The sequence below is a fragment of the Coturnix japonica genome, chromosome 6, assembly GCF_001577835.2.
Source record: "Coturnix japonica isolate 7356 chromosome 6, Coturnix japonica 2.1, whole genome shotgun sequence".
Taxonomy (NCBI): domain Eukaryota; kingdom Metazoa; phylum Chordata; class Aves; order Galliformes; family Phasianidae; genus Coturnix; species Coturnix japonica.
This window is the reverse complement of record NC_029521.1, coordinates 25853232-25880800: the sequence shown is the minus strand read 5'-3', so window position 1 is coordinate 25880800 and position 27569 is coordinate 25853232. Positions and strand designations below refer to the sequence as shown.

The 27569-nt window shown below is 42.4% G+C and overlaps 1 protein-coding gene and 1 long non-coding RNA gene across 5 annotated transcripts in view; both read left to right on the top strand.

Annotated features, from left to right (window-relative positions):
- The first annotated feature begins 3185 nt into the window (after positions 1-3185).
- LOC107316165 lies at positions 3186-17664 on the top strand. 2 transcript variants are annotated; one of them, XR_004307833.1, is made up of 4 exons: positions 3186-3217; positions 4993-5151; positions 5617-5681; positions 15960-17664. It is a non-coding gene; the product is annotated as an uncharacterized LOC107316165 (long non-coding RNA). The 2 variants fall into 2 exon arrangements; XR_001556205.2 differs by having other exon boundaries at positions 5617-5685.
- A 3597-nt stretch (positions 17665-21261) lies between these two features.
- The window catches only part of SHTN1 (shootin 1), a 65027-nt gene continuing 58719 nt past the window's right edge, over positions 21262-27569 (top strand). For 2 of the 3 annotated variants that reach the window (XM_032445526.1, XM_015867427.2), the window contains exons 1-2: positions 21262-21462; positions 26754-26810. In XM_032445526.1, coding sequence (XP_032301417.1) covers positions 21405-21462; positions 26754-26810 — 115 coding nt within the window. In that variant the 5' untranslated portion in view covers positions 21262-21404. The remainder of the gene's footprint in view (positions 21463-26753; positions 26811-27569) is intronic. The other variant, XM_015867428.2, reaches the window with a different exon arrangement.

Genomic DNA, 27569 nt, shown 5'->3' with positions numbered 1-27569 from the left:
AGTGATTTTTCTTGTAGAGGAAAACAGCTAAATCCACACGTTGCATCGGCCCTTCTAGTTTTCATTTCTTCTTTTAAAATCAGCTATACATTAAAGGCGGTTGGCAGGGCGGCTGCTCGGGAGTGAGAGGCATCCATCTCGGTGCTTTCTAGGGGGAATTCTGTTATTCAGCCACTTGATCCACCAAAGCTCAAGCCTATAGGAAAAAATATATACATAAAAAGCAAATTCAACTACATACATCAGGATGGAGTGGGAAGGAGACCTACAAGGGAATCTCCGTGTTTTACGCAAGTAAATTTGCATTTCCACCCCTTCAGTTAGTGCAGAGGGGAAGAAAAAGGACTCAAAGCCTGAACCATTGAATTCAGCTGAGCCAGATCCTCAGAAGAGGTAATGGACTTCTTAGCTTGGCCTTGGGTATTTTGCACCTGACTTAATATCTTTACTCATGCCCTGCTTTGTTTTCAGCACCTATCACTTCTAAATCATCACTCTTGCAATCTGGCCAGGCATTAAAGCCGAGGAAAGGGAAGGAAATATATGGTGTGTGAATTACTATTGTACAAGACCCAGTAATTTACAAAGGTTTGTAAGTGGGAGTTTTGTGAATTCTAAGCGATACTATGTTATAAAGATTGTAATGAGACTGATTTCTGTTTGTAGAGGATGAGTCTTTCTCAAATACAATATTTGTAATCACAGCATAAGCATTCAACCTCACCCTTTCATAACAGTAATAGCAGTGCAGTTTTGCATATTTTTATCCCTCGGAATGAAAAGTCATTTCTAGAAGTTTTCTAACCACATGTTTTGTAGGGAGAAGATTCATGACAGGAAAAAATTGCATGACTTCCAGGCAACCTGGAACCAACATCCTGATTGATATGGCTAAAAGGAAGGAATCTCACTCTGGAAAGATGGTGCACAAAGTTTCTGAGAGGCCTGCAATCAGATAAAGGAAAGCAAATAAGAGGGAGACCATGAGCCCACTCTGTGCTGGCTTAGCTGCAGTGATGTGTGTGAAGGATGGGGTGTGTTAGAAGAGCGCTGGGTGCCATTTGATATGGTGTTTATACATTCATTTTTGGTATGTAGCTAAAATATGGATTTTTCCCCCAGTTGACGTGGGTAGAAAAACCCTAATCACGATCATTTTCAGCCTCCCAGCTCAAATAAATAATGAGAGATTCCACAGTGTGGTGTTCTGCAGCAAACATTAATACACTCTATGTGTGGCTTTGCCCCGTCCTACCCCCTCTTTAGTTTCAGATACTGTATTGTATTTCTTCCGACATGTTGATTCTACCTAATGTTAAATGGTAATTGGTAGTAGTATAGGTGGGGAGAGAAACATTGTTATATTTTGTTCATTTTTCACACTTCAGCAGTTATCCCTTTCTCTCTCTGGCTGTACGCTTATTAGTGTATGAAATGCAGGTGTGTGGGAAATGGCAAGCACACATTGACAGGTTATTTTGTTGGCCACTGCCTAATTAGTAGCATAGTGGATGCACCCTGCTAAGCTTTAGTGTGGTGCAGTAGAGCTGGTCTGTTCTAATTTCCTCACAGCTTTGATATTCAGCAAGAGATTGACGGTTAGCACAAAGAGCCAAAGCGCGACGGAGGCCTGCAGAAACAATGGCCCTTCTTGCTTGTAGACACCACAGATGTGAGAGAAAGCTGACTAAAAACAATTGGCCGACACTGTCTAATTGTCTCCAATGTCAGCATCATTAATGTTTTCCCATGTAAAAAGTAAAAGGCCAAGGTTGTATCCTCCCTTTATTTTGAGTCACATGATTATGTAACTTACTGAGATTCAGATTAAGTGTTAATTGTATTTGTGCAATAAAGAAACTGAAGCTACCTTGAATTTAATGAATATGTACTTAATTAATTTTGACAGCCTTTATCTTTATTACCTATTGAATAATCACAATCAGAATTAATAACATTTATAGGCAATTAAAATTACAGCCTATTTAATGATAATATATGTTTACATCTTTTGCTGAGATACAAATTATGAATACTTATTAGCAAAGAAGTTGTTTCCCTGCCAGGAGGGTTTCTTGTCTGTGTTAACAGCAACAAACAACAATAATCAGTTCAACGTGTAATAGTGCTTTTCACATCAGACAATCTCCCAAAGCACTACACAAGGGCACACGAGAAAAGGCTTCACAGAATTTAAAGGTAATCACTAAATGGCAAAAATTGTAGTGTGCCTGGAACAAATGCTTCGAAATTACACACAGTCAGACAAGTCCGACAATATTTTAGCAGTTTTAAAGCTTTATTATTTTCTTTCCAAAGAAAATACTAAAAATATAGAAGATATTTAAGGGTGCAACATCAGATTCTCTGGCGATGTGGTAATATCTGGCCAGAGCCACAACAGGCAGCATCCAGAATGGTTCCACCAATGTCACTGTGGCTTTCTTGGCCTGTAGTTCTTTTGGGCCCAAGGTTTTACACAGAAATCCCAGCTCTTTGGTACTACAGAGTTAGAACAAGCACAGCTCTGGTTTTACCAGTGTTTGCAGGAGAAGCAGCACGATGGGAAAATCATTAAATCTTATAAATAAGCATGTTTTGAAACTATGGATCCTTCCTGCCACCACCAAAAAGTAGTAGGGCCACTGAAATGAAAAGGTCCATAAGCAGCAAGGATACAAGCCAGTCTGAGCCCCTTGTCTTCAGGAATACTGATTTCCCTTGGATCTCTTTTGTTTACTGATATACATATAGGCATTGTAACATATTTCCTATGAGAAACCATCAGTAGCTGACAAACTAACAGTATTCCTAATAAAACCAGCCCTGTCTAGTACGTGAAGAGAACAACAATCTAAAAAAGGGGAGGGGGAAAAAAAAAAAAAAAAAGAAAAACCAACAAAAGGAGCTAATAGTGTGACACAGGTGTGAAAAACAGGAGCTCTAGAACTGAAGCTCTTACAGCTGTTGCAAAGAGGTATGCAGAACCCCACTGTTCTCAGGTGGCTGTTTTCCTAGATGGATGGGCATGGGGCTCCTTAACTGGGAGCAGGGCTGCCCCAGCTGAGGCCACCTACCAATTACTGGGGAAGAAAGAACCTTCCCTGGCTCCTAACTGCACCTGTGGGTACTCTGCTGAGTGCTGGTATTTAAAACAGCCCCATGGGGGAGAGTGTTTTCCTTCAGTTCATATCAACTTGGTGTGAGTGTTCTTCAGGTTTGTGACTTGTGTGTTTGGTTTTTGTTTGACCTTGCATTACCGGTGTGTGTTTCCTGATCTTCTATCTCAACTACTGAGTGATTTAGTTTATGCATTAATTTATTTCATATAAGCAATTTTTTGTATAAAAACATTTAGGTTCTAAACAAGCAGTACCTTTCTGGAAAGTAGGTGTGAAGATAAAATCCTATGCTTTGTGCCACTGTAATCCTAGTGGAACACAGCTGTCAAGAGCTTACTGGTTATGGTGTCTATGTGGAGCTCATGGGATACTGTGCTTGAGTGGCTGCTAAGGAAGCAGTTACCTACGTGCTGGAAAGGAGGAGAGGAGTAGAACAAGTGTGCCAGGGGGTAGAGAAGATTGGGGAACAGGAAGCCTATCATTCAGGGAGGCTGATGGCTTTGTTTGCTCACCTTATCAGGCTGAGAATGGAAAAGTTGAGCATGTATGGAAAAAAAGCCTTAAGAGAGAAAAGCTGTTTAAGCTATATGCTAAGGTTGGTGCAATTAATAGGTAGCTAAATTCCACCTAACCTTTGGCTTATCATCTGCATGGGCTGGCAACTAGGTAAGTGTGAGCAGTGTCTATCTGGTCCCCAAAGGGAGGCTGGTAATAATATGAAAGGTGTGGTAAGAGATGATGCACAGGGCTGGACAGGGCATCTACTGCAGCTCAGGTTTCCTGAGTACTGGAGGATCTGGTCAGATTGGATGTGTGCAGGTATCTTTGGTGTGAGAAAAAGGGCTTTTTGCCTATCCTGACCTGGGAATCTGGGCTGTTAAATTAAACTGAAGTAACAAACAAAATGGCAAAACTAACTGGACATTATATCTCCAAAGAAATGCATGCTAACATTCCTAAAACTGAAGTAGCATATTCAAGGGCTTCTTGCTTACTATCTAAAAATTAGTCATGTGACTGACTCCCAGATAGGCCTTTGGCTGACTGGCCTCATGTGCAGGGAGGGAACAATCAATAACCAGTAACTGCTGGTTATTGACAGGAGCAAAACAGTGCATTGCTTTAGAATAGCTACAGTGTATGAAATCATTATGTTATCTTATAAAATCAATCAGCACTTATATATTAGTACACCACTAATTAAGCTGTGGAGCACATGATTGGTATTTTCTGCAACCCTGAATGTCTGCTGCAGTCTCTTGTATTCAAATGCAAGACCCAATTCGTTAATGCCATAATACATCAACTTTGTTATACTTGAGACTCTGGCTTTTCTTTTTGATCAAGCATAAGGAAAAGAACTACTCATCCATTCTGCAGCTGTATGTACTTACATTAGCTTCGCTCACCTTAGAAACATGTACTTAGTTGTATCTAAGATAATTGAGAGCTCAAAGACAGATTACTTCAATTTAGGGCTGAATGTTACCCTTTTCTGCAGTGCAAGCAGGTGCAGGGAGGCTGTGCTCCTTGCATACCTACTCAAAAAGTGTAAAACAGGGGCAGATGCTGCTTGTGTCAGATGAGCGACCTGGGAGGGCAGAGGCATGTTGGCCTTCTGATGGAATGACAGCTAAAGGTGAGACCTTGGGGGGCTCTCTTAGACCTGATTATTTCCAGGGATTTTATTTCCTATTGTAGAGGTCCTAGGGTTCAAGTCTTACCAAGCAGTTAATTTTTAGTTGTTGGGTGAGTAACTGCTTTTTACAACTTGCCCAGCTGTGTGCTGCAGACAGAGCCTGCCTGCAACTGTGACTTACATTTAAAAAAAAATGAGTATTCAGCTTGGTTTTCCTCACTTGATCTCTAGGCAAAGGGTAAGCTACAGGGGTCTGCAACTTCTAGGGCATCATCTTTTCCTTGGTGTGGCAGAGTAAGCAGTGCTGCTGGATGGTTGTTCACAGTGAAGCACTGCCCTTGCCTTCCTCAGAGCTCTTCAGTGCCATACTTGACAACAAAATGACAGAAGGTAAGCGCTTGTCAAAAACACTGCAGCCATATAAAAAAAAATAAATCACAGGTTCTGTCTGAATTGTACATCTCTAGGGAAAATTCTCCCTTCTTCTGCAAGGTGCTTTGGGAAGCCTTTAAAGGACAGTGCCTTCACTACCTGTGCTGGGAGGCCTTGAACCCCAAATGTTGTGGGACATAAGATCCCTGTTCCCAGCTAGGAGCTTCTGCACCTAGTAAATACCTGTTTTCTCCTTTGGAGTGGTTGGAGCTTTGCCTCTAGAAATTACATTGTATTTCCTGCCAAAAGTACGTACTATATCTAGGTTTCAAAATCTAATCCTCTACAAGTACTCCCCTTACCATTTTTTTTCTTTTCCCTGTGTCTATTTTCTTAGTGCTCTGAGAGTTTACCTGCATGTGTTTTGTTTACCTTAATAAAAGGCAATTTAATTAAATGGTCACGTTTCATCCATTACTATAGCACCCAACAGAGAGATCAACAAATGAAGTGAATCTTCCTGGAAATAAGGAGGCCAAGGAAAAAATGTAGGTGAGTTTTCTAGTATCATTCACTTGGATAATGGCAGCGTGCAGTAATGTATGCAGGAACAACAGTATCGACTTGTAATCCATTATGAACCAAGGTGTTAGCTTTGTTTCATGGTCTTGTTTTCGTTTTCTAAGACTTCCCAGTGGCTTTTAATACTTCACATCTTCATTAAGGATTTTAAAAGCAAAGATCTTTGCTTACATTTAAAATACTTTCCTAGTGCTGTAATGAAGCAGTCACTTGCTAATGGATTTCTGAATGCCATTTTCATTACAATATTTTTCTAAGACCCCTATCTTCCTCTATTATTACATTTGCTTTAGTAAAATGGTTGAGACTGCTCATCATGTACTTTAGGTCCTTTAAACATTGTTCATATTTACCATTATGTGAGGAGTCAGTGTTTTATTTATGTAAGAATAAAGCCATAATCCAGTTTGTATTTGGCAGCTAAGTGCGTTTATGTAGCACATACGTTTGTTCCCAAGACAGATAATAGATCATCCTCCAGTATGAATCAGTTGTGTAGTTCACTTTGAACTGTATGTATGGGATATTGGCTGAAGTATTAGTCAATGCAGTCTTGTATGTGTGTAAGGATACCATGATGCCATAAAACTAAACTCATCTGCATAGGATAAATGGTGTTATTTAGGGGAGATGAGGCAACGTCAGCTTGACCATCTCAAGCCTGACTGTGTAGCCTGTAGGAGCAAAGGAGGATGAAAAGCTATGAAGTCCTACTCGTACGTGAGTAGTTACTGATAGTAGAGGACACATGAAATTACCCTAATTAAGGCACTTTGGAGTGGTTTAGCTAAGGAGGCTTTGGCACAGAGTCCACCCTTTAGTTAATGCGTTAGTCCCCAGGTCTGGCAAGATGCTACCTGCACACCAGACATGGTGGGTTGGCTGCTTTTCTCCAGTCTCTTCAGACAGCTCAGAGGAGAGGCTCATGAGATGGGGACTGAGAGCCCAGATCTTCCCCCATTACTCCAGTGCCTGGCAGATGAAACAGGTCCTTCATTGCTGCTGGCCAGGCTGGTACCTTGGCTGAGGGTTTGTCTCGATGGTGCTTCTCCCAGGGTGTCCAGTACCTCTCTCTGCTTTAAAATTCTCTTCTGAACTGTATTAAAACACAGAGGGAAGGCAATTGTAGTTATTAAAATACAAATATCTCAATGGCAGACTCTCTATCATCATCCTATATTGCAGTTATCTTGTTAATTTTAGTCCAATAGAAAGTAGTGCTGGCTGTTGTTGTTGTTCCCTGGAGATAGTTTTCCAAGTTGATGACCACTTGTATCTTGTGTAAGAATTAAACTAAAACGTATGTTGCTTTTGGTTCCCCAGAGTACAGAGCAATTCTGTGGAGTAATGGTGAAGAGTGACTCTAGTAATAACGTTAAGATGCATCACAAAAACTGCAATAAAGTTCTGTATTTTTACTAATCTTTTCCAGTTATTCCTGAACAAGTATGTCAAGAAGCTGATTCAGCAGCTCAGGATTTGCTCCAGTGGGTAGAAGTCAAGGAAAGAAAAGCAATTCTTGGGCTTCATGAGTGTTATGCTCTACCTTAATGCATCTTTTAACTGATCTGTCAGAAATGTTTCAGACCTATTAATCCTGAAAATCTTCTCTCAGTTCATCTGTGATTCATGCTGATGGCTCTCCTCTCTTGGAGCAATGATAACAATGCTTTGTAGAATTCCTACGCAGTAAAAAGCAAATGTTACCCTTACAAGGGTGATGAATTCCACATGTTGAACGTGCCAAAGCAAGGACAAAAGGCCCAGAGCCTTGAGCCTGAGGGCTGCTGATGGGCAATAGGAGTTGTGAAAAACAGCAACAGAGGTTATTTAATGACAGTACTGGTAGTGCTTCCTTTCTGCAGATTTCTATTCTTGTAATCTATTGAAGATTTCTCTTTTTTTTGGAGGTGGATGTGGGTGGAGAGGCGTAATTGCTACATACTGTCTCCAGGCATTTTTATGACAGGTAGGATGATGAGCATAGGGCTCAGTGAGAGCTGGATAGGTGCCACTGTAAAGCAAACACTGGTTATTGAATGCAACCCCAAACAATTCTGGGTGGGGAATCCCTGCCCCAACTCCAAAGGGTGGGCATCACAACCAGAGTAGCCCCCCAGATCACTGTCATGCTTTTAATCCGCTGAGCAGGTGAGAGAAATGAAGAGGGCAGGAAGGCAGGGGGAGACAAAGTACACACTAGAAGGCTGATTCTTATTACACTGCTCAATATTGTCTGCCTTGTTGAACTCTCATTCCTGTGATACAATCTGACCTTTTGCTTGAGTTTCCCCCTGCATCAGTTCCGCTTCTAACTTGCGCTGTTTGACCATCTGCAGACACCCTGAGCCTGTAGCACTACAGTGGGGTGGTTGGCTTTGTGTTAGACAGGAGAGCACTGAGTGTTCAAAAGGTATTTTTCTCCTGTGCACTTGATGAGAGGATGATTTTTCTGATGTTTGACAAAGCCGGTTTGTTCTTAGCTTGGAACTCATAAGTAAAGACATGTTTTGAAAGCATTACTCAGATACTAACTGTACAGCCTAGAAACAAAAGCTGTGGAGCATTAGAAGCAGCAGAATAAGAAAATCTATATTGAAAGTGCAGCTGGCTTTTAGTAGCTCAGGTTGTGTGGGAATGTGTTCTGGTGCAATGGTGTAAGAGGAGATAGAATTTCAAATACCAAACTGTTCATCTTTAGGCTGTCAGCTCAGATTGGGTCAAGGTTTATTTGCTGATGTCAATAGCAAATAAAATTCTAGAAAGGCATTTGCATCTGTCAGTGCTGCTAAATTTAGATGTGAGTTGTGGGTGGAACAGTTTGCAATGGCCTTTAACTGCAGCGTATTATTCTTCAGCAGGAAGAGTAAGAGTAGGGACTATCTCACCACTATGCTAAGGGCTTTTATCAGATCTGGGTGGGCTTTGGGCCTGCTGTCTTGCTTACACCAGAGCCTACTGGATGGGTGCTCTGGGACCAGCAGCTCTGACCTTAGCAAGCTGTCTGTTTCAAGGCTATTGCCTGCAAGTTTTGTTAGGGAATCTGTTCTCACTTCTACAAAATACACCTAGTTTATTTTTATAAGTCAAGTGATGCTTTGATGGTGTAGAACATGCTGTTCAGACCTGTTAGTCAAGATGGACTATGATCCACGCAATACACAAAAACCTGTTTCTCACTAACCATGCCAGAATGTTGCCTTTACCAGCTTAATGAGCGTGTGCTAGTAAAACAGATGCTAGTCTTGATGTGCTATAGGAAGTAAAATATAAAAGTATATTCTTGCCAAGCATTTGTTCCAAAGAAATCTGCTGCTCACTGAAGGCTGCGTGTCCTTGGCTTTTCCACTTCCAGGCAGGCTCATAGCCATGTGTGCATGTGCACGTGTGTGTTTGTATTTGCTGGGAGGAACAGCAGGGCTTTTATACTTTTTGTTGTTGTGAAATCTATTGTGGCTGTAGGTCAGTTCATCCAGCGTGGGACCCAGAGCCAGGATGTGTCAGTGTAACATTTTTAGTGCAAGATTATGCTATGCCCATTTGAACAGTTAGGCTGCAGACTTTGAAGCTGGTCCAAGATGCTACTGTACAGAAGGATGCCCTGCCCCAGTAGTCTAGTGCCATGAGAAGGGACAGCCTGACTGGCTTGTTTAGCTTGGAGAAGACTCCAAAGAGACACCATTGAGGCCTTGCAGTATGCAGGGAGAGCTTACAAACAGAACTGGGACTGACTTTTTATGTGGTCTGATAGTGGCAGAATGTTTTTCTTTAAACACCTTTAAACTAGAAGAGGGGAGATTTAGGTTAGATGTTGGGAAGAAATTTTTTACTCAGAGGATGGTGAGGTGTTAGAACAGTGTCCAGAAAGACTGCAGATGCCCCATCCATGGAGGCATTCAAGGCCGGGTTGGTTGGAGCTCTAGGCACTTGATCTAGTGCCTGGTAATCCTGCCTGTGGTAGGAGAGTTAGAACAGGATGATCTTAAAGGTCCCCTCCAGCCTAAGCCATTTTATGACTGCAGTGACAGCAGAGAATGAGGCAGCTCTGCATCTCCCCCTGCTCAACCCTATGGCTGTTGACAGGGATGCATGCTGTACCAGCTCCTGCTAACAGGGGTCATTTCCCCTTTGGCTGCATTCCCCCTTTCACTTCCTTTCTCCCACACCTGCCACTGTAAATTCCTGCTCCCCTGAGGAATTGTGGAGATTAGATCCTTTGTTTAGGGCACTCTGACCCAAATCTTTTATTTGCTATGCTGAGTGCCTAAGTTAAGCTCCTTGTAAGGGTGATAATTTTGCATTTGTCTTTAGAATATTACCTAGAGGTCTTAGCAGACTTTGGGTGGGCAAATGCTCAGGTTGTTTTTTGTTTTTGTCTGGAAATCACAATCCTTTAGGCTTTTCTCTAATTAGATGCTTCCTGGCAGAGACCAGAGCAGCTTCACTGATGTTACTGAGCTGTGTAAACCTCTTGCAGCAGAGATTACTGCTTTGCAGTGGCAGCCTTGCAGATGTTCTACTCCAGATGTGTATTACATAAAATGAAAGGGGATGCATCCATTACACTGTGTTCTGGTTGCATCTCCTGGATGGTTCAGAGTCAATGAACACGTGATCTCCCTGACTACTAAGTCTGAGGTTATCATATCTAAAATCCAAATGGAGAATGAAAATGAGAGGAAGCTTTGGGTCAATATATACAGAAAAGCACTGAGCGTTCTTCCAGACAGCAGCCCTGCAGAGTAGCCAGCAGTGGGAGATGAGGCTGTTCCCTTCTGTAGCCAGGGTGGGTGCTATCCACATAGAAGATGAGGTGGTATTAAGGCTCAGATCTTCATCATCCTTCTTTCCACACTGGGGCATGTGGCACCACACCTGGGGTCAAGCAGCTCTTGTAGGGTTGAGCCCCCTTCTGGTATTACTTCTGAAGTGTGCTAGGCAACAGGGTGAGTTTCCTGTCAGTGGCCAGGTGGTAATTTCTTGTTTTATCTGGGATTGCTTGAGCTGGCATGCTTTGTTTTGAAGAGTGCTTGAATAAACTGTAACACCTGATGTATTTTAAGTCTTACTTATAATTCATGTGTACATCTGCTGACTGCCATGAGGAAGTTCTGTGCTGTGAACTCAGTCCTTAAACTAGATCTGAACTCCCTGTGCTCTAGAAAACTTTACACTCAGTGTGGGGAAAATGGAATTACATTGTCAACAAAACAACATGAAGTCTCTCAGACAATGCAAGCAATAATCTTAGCTCAAAGAACAGGATCGTCTTTGATAGTATGTGGTAAGACAATCCAGACCTACTGTGGCAACAAACTCACAAGCTTTTCAGAGTTGAATAATGCTAGAAGTTATGCTTCAGGATGCCGCTTCTGAAGTTTCAGAATATTAATGCCTAGAAGAAGGAAGGATAGGCAGATAGGAACATCCCTGTCCCTTCCCTGCCTGTCTTCTGCTTTGGAAGAAGCAATCTGTGTGGCCAGTGTATCCCTGGTTGGCTCTTAAGAACGATGGCAAGATGATAGAGCTTCTCAGCCAGGTGAGAGTATTTTTTTAATTTATCTAAAATCAGTGGTAATATAAATAATGAAATGTGAAAATGTGGCGTTAGGCAAGAACGTGACCCTGATAACTTTAGCCTAAATCATTGAATTTTTATGGCAATGATAGAAACAAAGATAAGCTACCCCTTATAATAACATATACCTGGCACAAAGAGGCCTGTTTTTTGTTTAGTCTGAAAGCAGTTTCAGCATGTACAGAAATGTTTTGATTCCTATTCATCTGTACGTAAACAGTGAAGTACCTTTGTAGGAAGTGTCAAAAAAAAAAGTAATTAGTGTATTACAGGGTTTTTAAATAGTTATGTGGCCCACTGTGATGTCTGGCTGCAGTACAATGCCCACCAACCCAACCCTTGTCGGTGTTTACAGCCTTTAGCGTTACCTATGAGATCATTCACTGAATGGTGCAAAAGCTGGTTTTATTTTGTTTTGTTCTCCTCAATTTTCAGAGGCACTTAGCATCAGCACAGCCCATCAATGTCTACACATTTAGGTCTAGGCCTTCAAACAACCAGGAAATGAAGTGGATGCTGTCTCTTCAGTTTCTTTATTTGAAGCATAACGTTTTTAAGATCAAAGCTAAGCTCTTTTGTGTGATCTCCTCTCCAGAACTTCAGCTCAGGAATGCAGAAGCAGGGTGATTTAGTTATCTCAGACAGACTTCTGCATGTCATCTTTAAGTGGCTTATACGACAGAATGGCCTGATCTCTGGCAAACAGCATCCCTTCCTTAATGCTTTGTTGAGTGCTTCTGTATGCAGCTGCTGATGATTCAGAGTTTAATGCTTGGCCCTTTGCCTACGAGTGTGCAGTAGCGGTGATGGAAGCAGCATCCTGCAGGAGCCACCGTGGGAATGGCACTGCGGGCCCTGCAGCACGTCCTGCATTGTGCTGCCCGCATCACTTGGGTTGTGTTTTGCATGTAAGCTTTCTCAAAGCATTTTCACCTTATCAGGAGTTGCTTCGTATGGCCAGTGTAAATTATATCCTTATCTTCCTTAAGCAGCAAAAGGAAAAAATAATAGAGGTAGGGATATGGGGGTTGCTTGGCATTCTAGCATGTGGTGTAAGTGTCTATCAATGCAGTGTGAAGCGAGTTCTAATATTTCCTGTTGAGCAAACAGTCAACAATGGCAATAGTTGCTCATTCACTTGCAAGACAACATGGTGAGTTGATGAAAGTAGATGTCTCCATCTCAGACAATGGTAGCGGAAAGCTCTGCTGCAAACATTCAACTTGAAGCTTGAAGTAGCTCAAGCCCTACTTGGGGAACAGTTTTCCCATCCCTGCAGATCAGGGACGTGCAGCTGTGGCCTCTGATCCACATCTGAATGAGACAAGCAAGTCAGGAGTATCCAGTACAAATCAGATCACAAGCATCTCATTCTGAATTTCTCAGCTGAGTGCTTTTGGGGGAGAATAATACAAGATGGCTATGCCGAAGGCTGTAGGGACAGTGCTGCTCTATTCAGACAAGCAGTTAGTACAATTTTTCTGCTTCTTTCTACCTTTTTTCCTTAGGAATAATGTTCTTGAGGAACCTTTTGACTTATTAATGCTTATCATCATCTATATTGTTTTTTATCTTTCAGTTATTGCCACATGTTATTGTAGGTGGTGTTCATAGGAACTTATAGAGAAAGGAAAAATTATTAACCCCTCTTTTGCCCTTCTATCTTCTCTTGATTTTAATAAGACGTGAAAGGCAAAAATTTGAGACATCTGTTGTTTCTTTCAGCCATTTCCACAGAGACATTAGATTGCATTTCAAGCACTCGGCTGAAACAAAACAACTCACCTTGCGATAACACTGCTTTATTAGATTACTGCATTGCACTTGTTTGGAATGATGTAGTTTTTTTTTCTCAGCCTTCCTCCATTTTTGCATTAAAACAGTGTTTTTGTGCAGTTCTATGATAATTTATTATACATGAGTAAGCATGTATGTGATATGCAGAAAAGAAGCTGGTTTAACAAGTGTAACTAATGCCCTGAATCTTTTGATCAGACCTAGAGATGCAGCTAATGCAGGATTTTCCATCCACCTTAATAAGCTGTTGTGCGGAGTCTATATACCAAATAAAAGTGCTGACAGTGAGTAAATGATACACGTTACTTCTGGTGATATAAATAGAATGCTATGACCCAAGGAATGCTGTAGACTTCACTTTGTTAAAATAGATTGAAATTAATAACTTTAAAACCAAGTGGTTAATAAGAACTAATCTTAGCATGCTGAGCAAGGTTTTTACACCAACTGTTCACTCTAAGGAGTTCTTCTGTTTGGATGGGGATAGTATAGTCAGTGTCATGGTCTGCTGGCTAAAGTGCTCTGCACAGGGCCATGGTTCCCCTGTTCACATTCTGTTTGCAGCTTTGGACTCCAAGTAAGAGCTTACAATAACCTCTTGCTGCAGATCTGGAAAGGTCATGTGAGACTGAGAAGTTACAGAGCAAACCATGGGCTCCATCCAGCTCATGCAACAAGTTCATTTGGGTGGCTGAGGGCTCTGAGGAATGAGCTGTTCCGCATAGGTGCCAATAGCAGGGAGAGTCCTCTTCCATGCCAACAAACACTCTGGGCTAGGCTCAGTCCCAGAACAAACTTCTTAGGACTTCTATTGCAAAAGAATGGATTTGATCCATTACGCAGTTCTCTCAGTATATAGCATTGCCAGTAACAGTGCTTGAGGATATTATAGCAGCTGCCCCATGGTATGGCATATCAGCAAAAATTAACCCTGTTGGAAAGGATGTAGATTTCTTTTCCACGTGATGATGAGTGGTTGGGTATGTGGGAGAAAGTTTGCCTGATAGCTCTATGGATGTAAATTTTCTTGTTCCTTGGTCCCTTTATTTCTGTCTTGTTGAAGGACTTCCAGACATGCTAGTTAACTTGGTGAAAACCCTTATGTCAACTTGAAGTACTGTCTCTGGCCCTAAATTCTTACAAATTGCCTGATTTTTCTACTGGAGTGAATTAATAGAGCTCTATAGCATACATTAAAGCCCTGGTGATTTTTATCAGCAAAATACCTGGCATAATTATCTTAGCATAGCAAGTGAGGTCAAGTGGTGTAATGTAATCCAACACCATCTAAAGAATGCATGTGACAGCTTTGTTTTTCAAGAAGGGAGTAGAAGGGCTTGTTGGAAGGAGAGCCCAAATGATCTTTAATTCACAGAACTAGCATCTGACCCTAATTATGTAGTGAAAATGGAGGTAGTGCAGGCACCAGAAAATGGTCAAGTCTGCAGTGGGAACAAAAGCATCAACTACTGTTGAGGTCTATGTAAAGTTCAGCAGAGAGGAGATGAGAAAGAGAGAGAGAGAGGGAGGCAGAGTGGCTCCAGTTGCACATAAATACTTGATGGAAAGTGCATTGAGGAAGCAGGGCATTGGGTTATTTCTCATAAGCTGCAAAATTGCTTGTAAGTGAAATGAATTGTTCTTCCTGGAGAAATTAATTATGAAAGTAACTTTTCAGTGCACTGTAATAAGGATGCAAGCAAAACAACAGTGGTATTGAATTCAAAAGCTGTGCATAATGAAAGGGTTATTAACATGTCTATGATCAGTACCAAGGGACCTTGACTGTTGTATAGTAATGTAAGTTTCTAACTAACTGATTTTATTTTGCCTGACATGAGGTTAGCTGTTTACCAACGAACAAGGTCTAAAACAGCATTATCAACTCCTTGAGTAACTTAGTATGGAATAACTCTTATTCAGAGACACTTCATTAGCTTTTGGTGTGTTCTTTCCTTATGATTTCTCTCATGGTAAACATCTGTGCTTGCTGAAATCTAATTCTGTCCTTGTTCAGCAGTCAATGTATGGGCACAAAGATACTTGCCGAAGATTTTGTGACTAAGATTTATATTTTTTTCATCCAAGCTGGTAGATCACACTTCCTAGGATAGAAAGGTAGCTTGTTTTCTATTGTCATTTACTGTCATTACACAGACCGTCAGGTAAAATACTGCAACTGTTTAGAGGTCTCAGAACTTGAACTTCTGCACTCCACTCCTGATTCAGCCCAGGACACCATCAGCCCCTTCTGTGGCAAGGGCTCATTGCTTGCTCATGTTTTACTTGGTGTTCAGTGTGATCCTCAGAGCCTTCTCTGGAGACCTACTTTCCAGCTGGATGGTGCCCAGCAGGTACTAGTGTGTGGGGTTGCTCCTCCATAATGCACGATGTTGCACTTTCCCTTGCTGAACTTCAGGAGCCCATAAAACCCTGGTGGGTTTCTTCCAGCTTGGGATATTCTGTGTTTCTATGATATTCAAAAGAGTATTTGTGATGCTGTAGAGCACAACAAAAAGTTTATTGCCACAATATCCTCATGCATACCTAAATCTCTGCTCTAATGGTCCATTTTGTCTAAAGAGTGATGGAATACACCAGGGAAATACTTCAGAGAAGTGCATAAGAGAAACTGCAATAACTACTGGAGGTTATTACAGCCTCCCCAGTGTAATACTGGTGAAGCCGGGTTCCATACATCAGGAGAGAGCTCTGGAGACTGAGTCACTTTCTTGCTTTCCGAAAGCATGTTACTTGTCCCTGACAGGCTGGGAGCAAATGAGATCTCTTGTTTTGTGGGTGGGAACATAGTGAATCACTTCTGAGCTATTTGCTTTCTCTAAATTTGTGTCTTTGCATTCGTTGGCAGGTGTTCACATCTCAGTGGGAGAACGTCACCACCTGTCTGTCCTTATAGATAAGGGGAGCGCCTATTTCATCCAAATTATGTGAAGTGAGCATCCATAAAGCAGGGTGTACCACTACGAAGGGCAGGTTGCTGTAATTTGCCTAGTTATCCTTTATAGCTGTAAATTCAATTTGCAGCATTGTTAATTACAACACAAAGTATTTTAAAATGCCATGTTAAATACTTAATCTTCTAATTTATTCTCCAATCAGTTTGTGCCTTTTTTTGTGCATAGGCATGACTGCCATCCTAGGAGGGAGGAACTAGGAAAGATCATGCCTTTATCTCTAATCAAATGGTTATGTTTTTCAAATGAATCCATATTATCTGGGGTTTTTATTTGTAATCATAGTTGTACTTTGCTTTGAATGTGTGCTGATTAGTTACTTGTCATCTTAGGGGAACATGAAATGCTCATATTTACCCAGATACATTATGCTAGCCGTTATTCAGCACTGATTTGTTTGATGAAAAAATATACATTATTTCAGCAGATTATCTGCTTAGTCTTATTCATCGTGTCAATTACGTACTCAAATAGCTATTCTCATTTCATTTTTAGTGGAGATTATTAATAATTGCTTATCTATGCAGTGATTGTGTAGTTTATTTTTCCTTGTCCCTATTCTCTCTGTGTTCCCCTGAAACATGTCTGCTGTAAAGTGATTAACATATGGCTGCAGTCGTGCCCTGAGGGTAACTTCAGCCTGTAGCCACAGTAGTATCCACAGGGCAGCTCTCCTCAGCAGTGCCATGACAAGAATTCATTTAGGCTTTGCAGGGATGGATGGATGTCATGTCTCTAGAGGAGACTGAGAGAATGCAGTGACAGTCACAGAAGGTCCATGCTCCCTTCTTTCTCATAGAATTGGAAGTAATGACCTCAAGTTGTACCAGAGGAGGTTCAGATTGGATATTAAGAAACATTTCTTCTTGGAAAGAGAGGTAATAAAACAGCACAGGCTGCCCAGCAAGCTGGGGTAGTCACCGACCATGGAGGCTTTCAAGAACTATGGAGACATGGCACAGAGAGATGTGGTTAGTGGGGATGGGTTGGGTTTGGACTCGATGATCTTAATCTTCAGCAGGGAAGAGCTGCTATCATTCAGCTCTAGTTCTGTCTCCTATCCCTCTCATAACTTAGAGGCAATCACTGGTTCACATGTCTGTGCAAATCTGCATGGAGATAAGAAATTGTGAAATGCTAGAAAGATCTTTTCATGATATTAGCTTTGGTGTAGATGACGGGAACCAGACACAGAGGTGTGATATTTTGTTCTCAGCCCCATCACCCACAGACCTTATCAGGGTGGCAGAGCATATGGGTCATATAGTCCCATTAGAAATTTCTGGAGACTTTGCTTTCCCTCTTGCTTGTAGCCTGTTTCAGTGCTTTCACTAAGAAAACCCTTTTTTAATACTCATCCCCTTGTCTCCCTCCTTACAGTATAAAACCTGCACAAATTCTCCAATCCAATGATTACTGAGAACAGGTTATAAACAATTTTGAAGTAGTCTATTACTATATATAACTTTTTTTTCCTCTCAGTTTCATCTACAGCAAATAATCTCCCCAAATTCACCCTCATTTTTTCTTGCCAAGTCTTCTTAGTTGGCCTGTGCTTCCATTTGAAGCGTGCCATTAGAAGCTAACATGCTGTTCTCTCTGATGTCCCACCAGAGCTAAACTCAGCATGAAGAAATTACCATGTGTCTTATATATGTATTTATATTCCAGTATTTGTCTTTTGTTTGCAGCCATGTGTTGCCTTAATTTAGTGTAACTTCCAGAAATGATGCACTTATTGTTGCATATATAGAATAGTTCATGTGTAAAATAGTATAGAACTGTGTATAATGATACCCAGCTTAAATCACTGCTCCACTTGAACAAGAACCTGAATTTTAATCCCACTTTCTAAAGTGCCTCTAGTCTTTCCCTAGCAGTAATCAGCTGTGGTTCTCAAAACCATGTACAATCGGTGATTAAAACTATTCCAGGTCTTGGAAGAAGAGGTAGAGAAGGCTAAAACCTAAAGACAGTGGTGAATCCATCTGAATTTTCCCCTCCACAAGGATATGGATAGCTATGATGTCATTCACTGACATGGGTTTTACATCAGGAAATGACCTAATCCAGGGTTTTCTCCCCCATCCCAGTGCTGGTACTACTTGGGAACTAGACAAGTTTAACACATTCAGCCTTAGCTTCCTGATTTAACAAAGAAGTGATACTGTTGAAGTGCTACAACAGACTGGCTATTTATGTTCAAAGTACAATCCTGCTTCTCCTTCTCTTATACAGGAAGCAATAACTACCTAATCTCTATGTAAACATTGTGAAATCCCATGTTGGATGCTTGTATTGCCTGTCCAAGCTTTTTATGGTCTTAATGGTTTACTGCATCAGCTGTCAAATCATGATATAGACATTACTACACAGAATAGTATGGGTAAAATGGGCTATCTCTTATTTAAAATAACTTGGAAACAATGAACTGAATTCATGATCCAAGGAAGCTCTTCTGGAGATGTGAAGTCCTTTTAGAGCACAGGGACATCCATTAGCAAATTCAGCAAGAGTTAATTTCTCTGTTGTCTGCTAACTCGAAAAAAAGTAAGCTTGTCTGGCAATTAATGATTCATTAACACCATGTCAGTGTGGCTTTCATCCTACCTGCTATTGCAACCAAGAGGGTCTGTAACAAAGACATGCTTTAAATGCTTGCTTTTCAAGGTACTGTAACTTGACCTAGTTCAAAGTGAATAAGAACAATGCTGAAGCTGCAATATTGAAATTATGGAAGGGAAATGTTTTTGACCCATAATGCTTTAATTTGAATAAATAAATAAAATAATGGAAGAATTGCTTTACTGTCTCTGTGGAAATCAAAGAGATTTTATGCTCTGTTCTGGCAGCGCACAACAGACAGAACATTGTTGCAAGATGAAGATGCCTGGTGTCTTGGCACAGTGCAACTCTATACAATGGATCTTTTGCAAATCATACTACAGTGCTGTATGAAAGATTGGTTTGGGAACAGAGAGGGTGATATAAGCAAAGGGATGGGGAGTTTGGAATGAAACCTGTGGCTGAAGGGAAGCCAACGGGCAGCCCAAGGAAGGATGCTACAATTCAAAGCACTGGCAAAACTGCTCTGTCTTAAAGTGGGGCTATTTGAAATCAAGGTCAGCCCAGAACTCTGAAGACTTAAATAACACCTCTGTGTTACTCAAAATGGATGCATTTATTGATGTATAATCCTATTTGTAGCCTTCATGTTCAGCTTCTGGTTGCAGACACGGATTCTGGTTGAGTCTTTTCCACTAAGCCAAAAAGCCCTCAAGTACCAAGGATTTTCTCCTGTGAAATTAACATAATCCAATAATTTGCTTCCTGTTTTCTCAATTAAAAAAGATCAACAGTTTGGAGTCTCTCTCCTCAAGCCTCGTAGCACTTAATTTTTCCTATTTTGCTTTTTCTACTAAGAACTCTGTGCCATCTTTTGAAAAGCTGGATTATAGTATCGTTGTTTTGATCTTGTTGATACCATGGGAGAATTTTTTTCCTGTAGTTAGTGAACATCCCCTTCTGCTGCAGCATCTCACGGGCAGCGTGTCTGTTATTATTTGCACGCTGCTTCCCACAGCTGCTACAGAGCCTTTGCTTTCCAGCATAATTTTCCCTTCTCTGAGTATGGCTGCCTGCAGGAGCGTGGATTTATAACTTTACTTTTAGAGGAGTTAAATGCATTTTATGCTGACTAGTTCCAAAGAAGCTGACTAGCTTCTGAACTTCCCCACGTGGCCTCAGTAGCTGTACCTGAGCATATTGCAACTAGTACAGCTCACATGGGCTCCTGGCTCCTTTCCAGGGCACCATTACACGTGTTATTAACCAGGTCTAGTATAGATAACACTACGGAATAACAACACATCTGGTTGTTTTTTAAAGGTTTACTGGGTCAAGAAGAATCCGGGATGCAGTCAGGTAAGAAAGAGGCAGGAGGTCTGAGCACCAATTCCTAGTGAAGCTTTTTTTTTCTTTCTTTCACAGATCTTTCTAACTAAGGTCACCATGTTCCGTTTTCTGGATGCCATGGTGTGCTATGGGCACTTGCCAAGGAAGGAGATGGAAAAGCTTTGCCTTTGCCAGTGCTTAAAGAATGAATCTGAAGACTGCTGCGGTTCAATGGACCGCTACTGTGAGCAGCTCCAGTGTGACTGACAGGAGGTTTTTAAAAGTGAGCTCAACTTCAGATTTATCCTAGCACTGTCCATTATGAATCACGAGACTCACAGCATTTGGTTAGTTAGCAACAAAGACAGCAATTTTATTTCAAACTTTTCACTTTTTAAAGTTTCTAAAGTTCAGCAAAAAAATAAATAAATAAATAAATAAATAGGGTAGAAACAAACTCTGCAGTGACTGTGTGCATTCAGGGCCAGGATCCAGAGGAGCTTGGTAGGGTCACTGCTTTAGCACAGGGATAGAATCAGAGAGAGAGCTCTGGTCTGCTGTGATAGGACAACAGGAAATGGTTTCAAACTGAGAGAGGGGAGATTTAGACTGGATATAAGGAAGAAGAGACTGGATGTAAGGAAGAAGTTTATTACAATAAGGCCAGTGAAGCACTGGCACAAGTTGCCCAGAAAGGTGGTGGATGCCCCATCCCTGGAGACACCCATCAGGCTGGATGGGGCTCTTAGCACCTGATGGAGCTGTAGGTGTCCCCATTCATTGCAAGGAGTTAGACCAGACAGTCAAATGCTTCTGTGATTCTATGCTCATGGCCAGATCCTCTCCTTCCCCCCTCTGGGGTTGCTGGCAAGAACAAATGTGTTCTTCACAGACAAACAGAGCACGACCTCCACCAAAACCTGATATTATCCCAACTTTTAGTCTGCGTTGGACGCTGGAATCACCCCGCAGCTGCTTCAGGAATCTTTGGGAATGCTGCTCTCCGTACAAGCGCTCATTAAAGTCCCCTTTCTCTGCCCAGGAGCTCTTCCCTCCTGTACCAGCCGGGACAAGGCGAACATGACGAGAAGGCAGTTTTCATCTGCTCACAGACCCCTCGCATAGCAGCACACCCAGCACACCCAGCACACCGCCTGCCTCCTTCGCACCCCTCCGGATCCCGCTCCCTCCCCGCCGCCCCGGGGGTCGCTCCGTGCCGTCATTACGGTCCTCACGGCCGCCCCCCATCACGGAGGTGCCCGCTCACAGCCCGGGGCTCGGCTCCGCCGCACCCCGCACATGCTCACTGTGGTGCCGGGGGAGTCTGGGCATGTGCAGAGCGGAGCGGGCCGGGCCGTTCGCCGCGCCCAACGCGCCCCGGGGCTACGAGAACCGCCCGAACCGTGCCAGGTGCGGCCGGGAGAGGTGAGATAGAGCGGGGCAGGATGAACAGCTCGGATGAGGAGAAGCAGCTGGAGCTGCTGGCCGGCGTGAAGGACACAGGTAGGGGCGGGCGGCGGCTCTGGGCGGACCGGCTGTCCCTGCTTCCTTCCCTCGGCTGCTGCGGAGCTCGGAGCGCGGCCGCAGGGAGGGGTTGAAGCGGGGGCTGTGCGGGGCCGGGGCGCGGCCTGCGGCGTGGGGATGGCGGTGCGGCCTGGGCGGCCACGCTCGATTCCAGGCCCCTTTTGGGGGAAAAAAGCCTCGGATACGGGCCTGTCTGCACCTGCCGGATTTGTGTGCTGTCAGGGTGGGCATCGAGTGAGTGATGGCGTGGGGCTGGCACGTGTCTGGGTGCTGCTGCCTCGCGTGTAGTCTGGGTGTCAGTCTGGGCTTCCACGGTGTCGGTCCGTCCTCTCCCCTTTGGAAGTGGAACTGGGCAGGAGTGCTGAGGGATGGAGAAGTGAAAACGTGTCTGTGATGGGCTTCCTGCAGAGAAACTCTGTGTCTGTGGTACCTGTCAGGAGGTGTTAAACCAGCCCATGAAACGTCCTCTGCTCCTCTCCTAATCAGCACATGAACTTCTTGGTGATAGAACCCAGGGCTAGTCCTGATATGCCACGAGTTTCTATGGAGCCTTTGTAGTTCCAATGTAAATGAATGGAGGGCTCGTTGGGTTCCCTGTGTGAGTCACTGCTCAGTGCTTTTGTAGGGAAATTCAGTGCTTTGGCCTTATGAACACTCAGGTTCTAAAATATTGGAACACACTGTGTTGTTGGGAAGAATGGGCAAGGAAAGAAGTTGGATACTCAAAAGGTAGCTGGTATTTTCACTAGTCAGTCTGCTTCCAAACCAGACTGGTCTAGAAAAGTTTCTGTCTTGCCTGGTTAAGCAGGTGGCAGTCATTGGGCTTAGTTATCACTCATCTGAGTCGTGAATGTTTTCTTTTTGGTTGTCCCAGCTGGATTCTGACTTGTAAGGATTACAGTTGTTGTGAAGTGTATCATAGTACATAACTATGAGTTTTAATAGCGCGGGACCAAAAAATAAGGCTAAAAAGCTGTTCCCAGTTGGTTGCTTCCTTCTAGTGCTGTTGGCTTCTGAAGAGTTGTCTGTACCAAAATGATGGCTGCTAAAATGGCAATAGTTATTCTTCAGAAATCCCAACATCTTGAAATTGCTTTGAGTTTTCTCATTGACTTCAATACTGATGTCTGAAAGTCTTCTGCTCGGGTAGACTGAATGTCCTTTAATGTCTGAAGAAACTTTATGGGACTTCATGAGTTAGTTCAAAGGAGGGACGCTGTAACTTGAGTGCCCTAGATCCTCTTAAGCTGTTGAAATAGAAACTAACAGGCAGATCCTGCTGTTCTTGATAGATGTTCCCCAAATGTGGGAGTATTAGTAAGTTGTTGTGGGACTGACAGATGTTTTTCTAATTGTATGGCTGGCTGGGAAGCTGATCTTTATGGGAGAAGAATTATCCTGTGGAAAACTATTTGAAAATATTTACTTTTTGAGATTGCATTGTTTTAGATGGAAACCAGCACGTTATGCTACCATGCTGCAGTTCAATGGTGTTAACTGGCGGGGCTGAAGTGTCCTTAGTAAAGAGCCCAGAGAGGGTTGGAAAGAGGAAGAAAAAAAACCAAGTAATTTTCCTCCTTGCTGCTTCTAGGTATATAGATAAGAATATTACACTGAAAGTAAATGCAGGTGGTGGAATGACCTGCAGTTCCTGAAGGCTTTGAGATTCTGGGTGTATGTACTGTTCAGGAGTCCTGTGTTTATTGCATTCAAAGTGGTATATGGCTTCAGCTTACTGCGGTGTTATGGTCTGTTGTCAGATTTCTGGATTACATGCATTGATTTGAAGGACTTCAAACACGTTCTCTCGGTAGCCTGCACTCAGTGTGTTTTTCCAGTGTTGAGAAACATCCTGGGTGTGATGCCAGGTAGCTGTGCTGGCTGGGTAGGTGAAGAGGGCAGCAGTTGTGTACGTGGCTGATTGCAGTAACGTCCCGGTGCTGCTTTTACTTCCCTTCCCAAGGTCAGCAGATTGCACCTGAGGCAGGTATGGTGGCTGCTGTGCGATTCTCAGTGGCAGCTGTGACACTGACTGGTGTCTGGACAAATTCACTTGGCTGTTTGGCACAGCTCTGCGCAGCGACAAGGACACTGAAACTATCTGTGAGCATGATAGGCTTATCTTTCACCCATGCTGAATTTTCCAGGTCCTGTGGATTAGACCTGGATATTTGACACTGCTTGTTCTTCTTCTTGCTCTGTTGCCAAGTTTAAGGTGAATGTTGTGGAGAAACACGATCTCTGTATCAATGATATTTAAGCCTTACAAGTATTATTTTAATTTTCATTCTGTAAGTAGCTTTCTGAGATGGCTTGATTAGATAAAGCAGGTATGCTGTGAATATTAGCATTACCTAAAAACTCCTTTTTTTACCTATAAGTGGTGTTTTCAGCACCACTTTTTTTACCTGCCTAACAGCTGCATCGCAACCAGCATGGAAGTTTGCCATGTTTGTCTTTGACTTTATTGATGCTGCTGAAACTTTGCTCGTAAAGAAGCACCTTCAGCTGTGTCACGTCTTTGTTCAGCTGAAGACAGCAGTCATCAACCACAACATTGGGAGTTATATATTGTGTAAGTGCTTCACCTGCCACAAACTCCTGGTCACGTTTAGAGTACTGCGTGTTATTGACAAGCTCTTGATGTGATCACACAAACTTGTTCTTTGTGGCAGGAAGGTAATTTTTTTATGGTCAGAGGGATTTCTTTATTCAGTTGGGATGTCCTGGTGGCTTCTGCATTCCCTTCTGTAGGGAATGTATCTGTGTTTTTGTATGCAGAAGCCATCGTTTCCCCAGCAGAACCCATCGTGTTTAAGTGTTTTCTTCATTTGTTAAACAGTGTTTCCTGCTTCAGCTTTTTGGTGCAACACTATCTGGCTTTTTTTCTTCTCAGAAAGTTGTGAAGGCAAATTGTTTGATATAAGCTTAATGATTACGCTTTATCAGGCTGTGGTATGTTTAATTTCCCTTTCTGTTTTCCAGGGAGCTGTGGGACTCCCAGGATGCAGTGCAGGATACAGTGTAGTGCTTGCTAATTGTGTAGTTTGTACGTGGCTGAGATGTCCAATGCCATGTCCTGCTGGAAGAGAGGTTGCCTGGGCTTAATGCAAGGGATCTTTGACTGCAAAATTGGGAACAACAGAATAATAACAGAATAACAGTCCTTCTGGCCTTTTACTCTTGGAAACAGTTCACAGGTCTTCTGTGCACTTGGCTAGTCAGGAGATTGTTGTACTAATGATATCCCTGATAGCAACAGATTTGGCCTGACTCTTCATTTTCCAGGTACACTGGGATAAGGAGTGTGGCAGAAGCCAGCCTGATGGAGCTTCTCTTGTGCTCTCCCTGTCAGGAATGTTTCTCCCCTTCACGGTGTCCAAAGCTGCCAAAGGCCAATTGTGGATTTGCTGCTACCAACACATCAACTTCATTAGGGTAGTTTTTTGCACTGCAAGCTTTGGCTCTTGCCTGCACCAGTAAATACATGCCCAGCCTGCAGTGCAGAAGGACGGGTAGTGGAGTGACATGTGCTTTCCTTGTACACTGCTTATTTTTTATGATTAAGTCTGGAATGCTGAAGTGGCATTATAGGCTGATTTGACGTGGAAGGGCTCTCCATCTACTTGAAGGCCACTCTGGTTTGCAGTATAAATGCTGAAGTATATGAGTGTAGGATTTTCTTATTTGTGGTTTTTAATATGCGGCTTTAGAAGGTGGTGGGTTTTTTTGTTTGTTTTAATAAAAGACTGGGAAATCTCACTGTGTATACATGCAGGTGTCTTTTCTGTTGTTCAGTGTAAATTATAATCATTACATGCTTGTTAGTAAAACAAGGTCAAAAGAGTAACAAGTGCTTTTTAACGTAACATGTATGTAAATTTATAAATCAACTAATTGAGGTGACGCATCTTCTGTTAGTAAATCCAGGTTCAGGCTAGTTAAAAATCAGTGCTGGCTGGGAGTACATTTTACGTGGGCTGGGAGCTGTAGCCAAGAATATTCTGTTCTTTTTCCTTCACAAAATGTTTGTTTCCTTGGTGTTGAAATCAACTCATAGCATTGTACCTCAGTCTGCATGGTTAACCAGCAGCAAAGGAATTTATATCCTGCTACGTTATTTCCAACACACTAATGTGTATCAGGGATAAGTCTGTTAAACTGAAATCAGTGTCAGGCAGTGGCAGTATTCCAAGGTATGTGACAGGTATTTAGTAAGGTGGTTCAGGGGAGGTGAGTGGATGCAGACTAGGAATTTTACAATCCATATGTGTTACAGTGCTGGTCCTTTGAGAAAATGATGTAAAGCTCTAGAATTTCAGTAGCATCTTTTTAGTATGGCATCTTCCCTTGTTTGTTTTGCACGTCGCTAATCTTTATTTGCAGGGTAATGTAAGTATTGCATGATCTGAATGAGCCAATGTGAGGCGTAAGATTTCAGATGCTGAGATGCCATTGTCAAGGATACACAGTGTGGGAGCCTTCGTAGAGTAAGGAGGAAAAGTAGTCCTGGCTTCTACAGAGGAGTTAGATGCTGTTGTACCAGGACTTGCCTATGGTTTGTCAATTAAGGGAAAAGTGATAATGATGCTTTTTCTCCCAAAAATGTTTTTAGGGCTAAAAACCCTGAGTTCTATATCATGAAGTGACATCTAGTTGCTGCTGTATTAGTTTTCCTAGGGCAGCTTGAGAGTGACGAGATCATTTCCACCTTTATGCACTTCAGCACTTGCGTGAACGTTGGTTAGATTTGTGACACATTCAGGGGTAGCCTCAGAACTCTGTTGAACATTAAACTTTGAAAAGGTTTGTATAAAATCTCCTCTATCTAATTAAAAAAACTCACACAACCTCTGCTGTTAAAAATTACAAGATCCACCAACTTTTCACTCACCCTTCATAACTTCTAAGTTGTTTGTTTTATTTTTTTTTGGTGGAGAATCTAATATACAGCAGAAAATTTATGGTCATTTTTTAATCATTATTTCACTTTTCTCATAAAAAGAATGGACTCTTCATTAGTATTTTGTAAATCCATACCTGAAGAACCATAGAGTTAGATCAGTATGGAAACATGATGATCCAGAACTTGCCTTGTGTGAAGATCTCAAAGTCAGATTGCAGAATGTTGCTACTTATATTATTTTCTTAATTCTAACAAGGGGGGGTGGCTGTAGTGAAAAAGACACAACAGAGTGAGTTTGGCACAAAGCAGCTGATGATTTTATGTTCTCATTCCATGATGGATGTGCTCTGCTCTACCACAACAGCAGCTGGAGAGGGAATGGCTTCCTCCAACGTGCAGTTCAATTCCCAGTCACATACAGGTGAGCTGCAAGCACGGGTTGCTGGAGGGTTGTGTAAGTTCCTGTCTGCCTGGCTTCGTACTAACTTGTTCCTGTGTCCCGGCCTGAGGGGCTTATGACTTCAGAACTGTTGGTTCACAGAGCAGATGAGAGCTGCACTCACATTTTTCAGTCATTTACAAAGTGTTGCATAACAAATGTGAGTTGGCCTTAAAGTGAGCACATGATATCAGTTTCCAAGTACAAGGAAGCAGTATCTGCAGACACAGTCTTCATCCTTCTCTTGCATGTCAGCGCTGGAGCACAGAAATGGCTTAAAGTAGAGCAGTGATCAGGAGGTGTAGCTTTTAAATTCCTATGTAAGAAGTGGGTTTTGTTTCGCTTCACGAGCTCTTTTTTAGAGCAGCTACACCAGCGTGGTTGCTTTCAGGTTAACTTAGCAGCAAGGTTTTGCCATGGCCCTGTGCCACCAGAGCCCTGTGTCAGAGTGACTGTCCGAGGAGCTCCAACTGCAGCCTGTCTCCCAGACTCCTTGTACTTTGCAACCACATCACTAAAATAAAACGATCTTGGAGAAAATAATGTGAGTTTGCTATGTTTGATATATTTCTATGTGAGTAACAGATGTGCTTAGTGCAAGCAGAGCTGTGATGTCTTGGACACAGCTTTCAGGAGTGAGCTGAATTTCTTTTATTTCGACAGATTTTGAAACACTGGGGGTAGGGGAGAAGAGAAACATCACAGCAGTGCACAGTGGAACAAAAAATCGGGGTATTTAAA